This window comes from Helianthus annuus, chromosome 9 (assembly GCF_002127325.2).
Source record: "Helianthus annuus cultivar XRQ/B chromosome 9, HanXRQr2.0-SUNRISE, whole genome shotgun sequence".
Taxonomy (NCBI): domain Eukaryota; kingdom Viridiplantae; phylum Streptophyta; class Magnoliopsida; order Asterales; family Asteraceae; genus Helianthus; species Helianthus annuus.
Window position 1 is genome coordinate 153,459,450 of NC_035441.2, and position 5,530 is coordinate 153,464,979.

At 35.5% G+C, this 5,530-nt stretch overlaps 1 protein-coding gene and 1 pseudogene across 1 annotated transcript; both read left to right on the forward strand.

The window, feature by feature from the left end:
• Positions 1–1,757: 1,757 nt before the first annotated feature.
• LOC110871739 (transcription factor CYCLOIDEA) lies at positions 1,758–3,154 on the forward strand. The gene has a single exon (XM_022120464.2). It carries the CDS (start codon positions 1,984–1,986, stop codon positions 2,788–2,790), a length of 807 nt encoding a protein of 268 aa, XP_021976156.1. The 5' UTR covers positions 1,758–1,983; the 3' UTR covers positions 2,791–3,154.
• Positions 3,155–4,683: 1,529 nt separating this feature from the next.
• On the forward strand, positions 4,684–5,297 carry LOC110870737 (annotated as a pseudogene).
• The last annotated feature ends 233 nt before the right edge of the window (positions 5,298–5,530 follow it).

Here is a 5,530-nt window from a genome sequence, read left to right on the forward strand (position 1 = left end):
GTTACAAGATGTAGAACTCTCTCAAAACTCTCTGTGTGCTCTCCTCTAAACTGTTGTTGTGAGCTGCTTTTATAATCAACCTTATCTTCTAACCTACGAAACATTGTACTGGGCCTGAACATGAGCCCACGAAAGATGATGACCCACGAAGAACATTAGGCTCTTTGTTGACTTTCTGCGAACAATATTAACCCACGAAAGATGGAGGTCTTTTGTTGGAATCCATGCAGGTCTTTCACCATTCAGGTTCTTCGCCAATGCAGGCTCTTCGGCCAAGAGGGTTCTTCGCCATGCAGGATATAAGCCATGCAGGTTATTCGTTCATGGTGATTCTTCGTGGGTTTGCAGGTTGCTTCATGCAGACTTCTAGATAATCAAATAACAGCAAACAGAAACTAACTTCTAACAGATTGCACATACACAACTGTTCTTCATCACGTACAAAGTCGAATTCGTTCCAAGACTCGATGGAGGATATCGTGCTTCGGTATTCACTTCGTAACGTAGGCTAACCGAAACGAGCCGTATCCACAATAAATTGCTTCAGTTCTTTAATCTTCATCAGTGCTTGGCCTATTAGTAGTGGTTGGGATGATCAGTGTTTATAGACTATCAGTTGTTAGAGCCACTGTCAAGGGGAAAGTCTTTGTATAAGCACTGATTATGATGATCCACTGCTTTGAACCAGTTTTGGCTATATATCATCTGTTCCTTTGTAGGATTCAATCCCAACAGTTCTAAAAAAGAAAAAAAAATATATTAAAAAATTGTATAGGAAATATATGGTTTTAAAAAAGAGAAAAAAATTTAAAATATGTTATTAAAAGTAAATATAATAACAAACTATTATAATATATTAAATAAAAGAAAAACAAAAACTATATATTGCTATAAAAATAAACTTACTGTTCATCGTCCTTCGTCAACATATACTAAATAAATATTTTATTTAGAGTACAACTTCGTTTTTAACAAAATTTATAAGAGAATGTCGGGGAAAAAATTAAGCACAACTACGTACTTAAGTTTTTGGAAAAAAAGTTATAAATGTAAATTATTAAAAAAGTATCAAATTAATCGATAAACTAATATATTTTCTAAAAAAAAAGAAAAAAACTTATTAAAAATAGTATAGGAAATATATGATTTAAAAAAGAGAAAAAATTAAAAATATATTATTAAAGGTAAATATAATAAACTATTATAATAAATTTAAATAAAATAAATAAAAAGAAAACAAAAAAATATATATTATTATAAAAATAAAGTTACTACCGTTCTTCGTTAATAATATTTATATAATTTATAGAAATTTTACTAGGTGATTTTCCCGGCTGTAGCAAAAGGTGCGGGACGTCCCAATGATGGATCGTTTCCTACCGAGGCATGGTTCGATCCGGAGGGCAACCCGGTTTTACCCAACTGTTACCCCAGCGAGGTTCTTGTATGGGGGCAGTATGGTTTCCAGGTGAAGGTCAGTTTGCGCGGCGGTCAGGGCCCGATAGAACATCGCGTCCAGAGACGGGGCTGACAGGGGATTATCTTTGACAAGAACCCGATGACCAGTAGATGCTATACATAGAAAGTCACCCTTTAAAAAAAACTAATTTAAATCATCCTAGACACCAAGTCACTAATAACTTTCATTAAATTGTCTATTTAACCATTAAATAACATTACACATATTATTGATCTTCAATCATTTTTCTCCACTTGCTATCAGTTACTTTTAAATACTTTGGGAGGGGAAGATTTTAGATTCAAATCCAATAGATAACAACAAGAAAAGAAATTTGCCGTTAAAAAATTACTTTTAAATGTACATTTTCTATATTTTAGTTAATATATAGTGCCCAAAAAAGAAGATGCCAGTACAAACCCACAACACAGGTAGAGGGGAGGCTATAAATTTCTAGTTAAACACCAAGCTAGACAGAAGTTAATTATTTTTATTCTTGCTTATTATTATTTTTTTAAATTACAATGCTTTCCTCATCCACCAATGCCTTCTCTCCTTCAAAGTCTTTCTTTGATAACCAAAAAGATAACCATGACTTTAACTATCCCCAGGAAATCGACAACCCATTTATCTCTACTGATTTTGTTTGTCACACCTACACCGGTCCAGCTCATGTTCCCCAGGTCACTGAAGAAGCTACCACACTCGAACAAGGCTTTGTTCTGCAGCACCAGTTTTCTGAAGATCATGATGATCTTTTAGAGTCAGTGGTATCTTCCTATAAGAAGAAAATAGTGACCACAAAGAAAGATGGGCATAGTAAGATCTGCACAGCTGGAGGCCTTAGAGATCGGAGGGTGAGATTGTCCATTGACATCTCAAGAAAGTTCTTTTGTCTTCAAGAGTTGCTAGGGTTTGATAAAGCAAGCAAAACCCTTGATTGGCTCTTCACCAAGTCTCTAACAGCAATCAAGGATTTGGTTGAACAAACAAACCACTCTTCATCTTCAGCTCTCACTGATGAATCTAATGCCAAGTTTCTGGAAAGCATTAAGGGAGATTCAGATGACGAAAATACCCAAAAAGAGAAGTCATTACTGAAACGTGTGGATGGAAAAGGGAAGAAAGGGACTCAAAGAGCCAAAGTTAGATCTCAGGAGAGTTTTTCTAGAGAACAGTCAAGGGCAGAGGCAAGAGAAAGAGCTAGAAAAAGAACAAAGGAAAAAAATCGTGCAAAAAAGTTTGATGATTGTGAATCAGGCTTGGAGTGTTCAATGGATCAAGAAACTTCCAATCAATCAAAGGATTCAAGCTTTCAGGTTAGAGCATGACAAGAGATTTTAAGAGATCTTGCAGTATAATGATTTTCATCTGGAATATGTCATATGTGTATTAATTAGTTACTCAAACATATATGTGAAGTACTAATCATATGGAGATGTGTATTACTGTATTTGTTTGTTTGTCACACTATGTATTAGGTATAACTAATAATGGTGGAGCTAAGCATTAAAGTTAGGATACCACTAATATAAAAAAAAATAGAATACCCTTAAATTTTTAGACTAGCTTCCAACATTAAAGTTTTACATGTAGTGAAAAAAAAAAAAAATTGTCCTTTTACTTAAAAAGGTCTCTCATGTTCTCTGGTAGTGTGTTGTAATATTTCACCAAAGTAACCTCTAGATTTGAGACCATACGAAATGTACAAAGATTTCTACCCTTTAAAAAGAATGGGAAAAGATGTAAAAAATGCTGACGATTACAAGTCCATCCATACTTACGTCATATTTTTACAAATCTTTAGAAACAATTATTTTCTTTTTAATCCTACGGACATTCTACGAGTTTCTGTGTTTCCTCACCACTACCTTTTACATATTTTTTTAATAATCATGTTATTTGTAATAAATGAATTTTTTTTATCAAAAAACTATTAGTAAAAATAATTAAAATGTAATTTAAACATTAAAAATTGCAATAAAAACAAAAATGCAATTCAGGCAAGGGTGGTAGCTAACGCTGTTGGTTCGGTTGGTGTCCCCGGAAGAACGCGTCAAGTTTTAAAGCAAACACCCATTAATTAATTATTATTATTATTTTTTTTTTAACCACATTAATAGAAAGCAGAACTAAAATTCTATTGAAGTTACCTTGTGATTACATATATGTAAATTAGCGTGTTTTTTCATGTTTTTCATGTTATTCGCCTTTGATCCTAAATAAACAAAAAACTGGGAGGATCTTCTGGTGTTCCGATCATTATCAACTTAGGAAACTAGAAAACTTTGTTCTTCTTGTTACTTGCTTCCTAGCTTAATTAAGAGATCAAATAACCGAAAGGGTCGTTTTTGCGCTATTGTCTTAGCCATCACCAAATCAAAACCATATAAAAACTCTTAAAGTTACCGTCTAAGCTAGTTGAATGGGGTGGCGTCGCTTGAACTAAATCATGTATTCAAGGGATAAATATGATGAATTTGGCAACCGAGTTGAATTGATGAACACGAATAACAATATTTCTTCATGTTCATCATGCTCCAGAAGGTGCAATACCAATTCTATTGCCAATTAATTTCTAGATATTTTTCTAGGTGATTTTGAAGAATTTTAATAAACACTTGCACCAACTAATTTCACCCATCTCAGTCACTAATAACTTCCACTAAAATGTCTATTCAACCAGTAAATTGTCTATTTAGTGACTAAATTAGATTGATTATATATATACATAAAGCTTCTTATACTTTTTAGGCAAATTAAACTTTGTATTAATTTGATCATCCCATATATATACAAACATACTATTGTACATCAATCATTTTTCTCCACTTTGTTTTTGAACGGTGAGAATCTTTAACTTGTTGTGAGAGAGATCTCACACCCTCCTAAACAGAGGGCCCTAACCTCACTCTGGCCAGACTATGTTGTATTAACCGGGCCTACGCTGGCGTCAGAGCTTGGCTAACGGCGTTCCCCGGGAAACCATACCACCCACTGCCAGAGGCAGGGGCTTGCGCCGCCAAAAGAGAGAATCTCTCTCGCGTAACGCACAGTGGACTAAAACCCGGGGTGGCTCGGGCTTGAACTCTTACCTAGTGCCCTGAAAAGAAGATGCCCAACCCACAACACAAGAGAAGCGGGGAGGCTATAAAACTTCTTGTACACCAAAGCTAGACTAAAGTTAATATTTCTTTTGTTGCTTATTGTTGTTTTAAACTAAAATGTTTTCCTCTCACAGGTTCCCTCATCCACCAATATCTTCTCTCCAAATTCTTTCCTTGACAACCATAAGGATATTCATGACTTTAACTACCACCAAGATATCAACAACCCATTTATCTCCACCGATTTTGTTTGTCATACCTACACCTGTCAAGCTCGTCTTCCTCCGGTGATGACCGACGATGCTAGCACACTCAAACAAGACTTTGTTCTGCAGCATCAGTTTTATGAAGATCATGATGATCTTTTAGAGTCAGTAGTTTCTTCCTATAAGAAGAAAATAGTGACCACAAAGAAAGATGGGCATAGTAAGATCTGCACAGCTGGAGGCCTTAGAGATCGGAGGGTGAGATTGTCCATTGACATCTCAAGAAAGTTCTTCTGTCTTCAAGATTTGCTAGGATTTGATAAAGCAAGCAATACCCTTGATTGGCTCTTCACCAAGTCTCTAACAGCTATCAAAGATTTAGTTGAACAAGCAAACCACTCTTCATCTTCAACTCTCACCGATGAATCTAATGCCAAGTTTCTGGAAACCATTAAGGGAGATTCAGATGACGAAAATGGCCAAAAAGAGAAGTGTGTGGATGGAAAAGGGAAGAAAGGGACATAAAGTGTTGGTGCACTTGTGTCTGTACTTTGTCTGTATTCGGTCACGATGTAAACGATGTCCTTGTCAGTCCTGTAAGTTGATCAAGTCAACCGTCCTCCTGGTTTGACTTGGCCAATAATTGTATATGGTTGTCTGTCTCAAAGGATAAGAGATCGAAGGATGATGTGGATCCTTCGATCTCCTCGAAAGATATGCTTCGATTGATGGACCTCGAAAGATCATCCTTCGAGGTC

Bases quoted from the DNA above. Each gene is read 5' to 3' on its own strand.
- LOC110871739 (XM_022120464.2), top strand. From the start codon at position 1,984: ATGCTTTCCTCATCCACCAATGCCTTCTCTCCTTCAAAGTCTTTCTTT.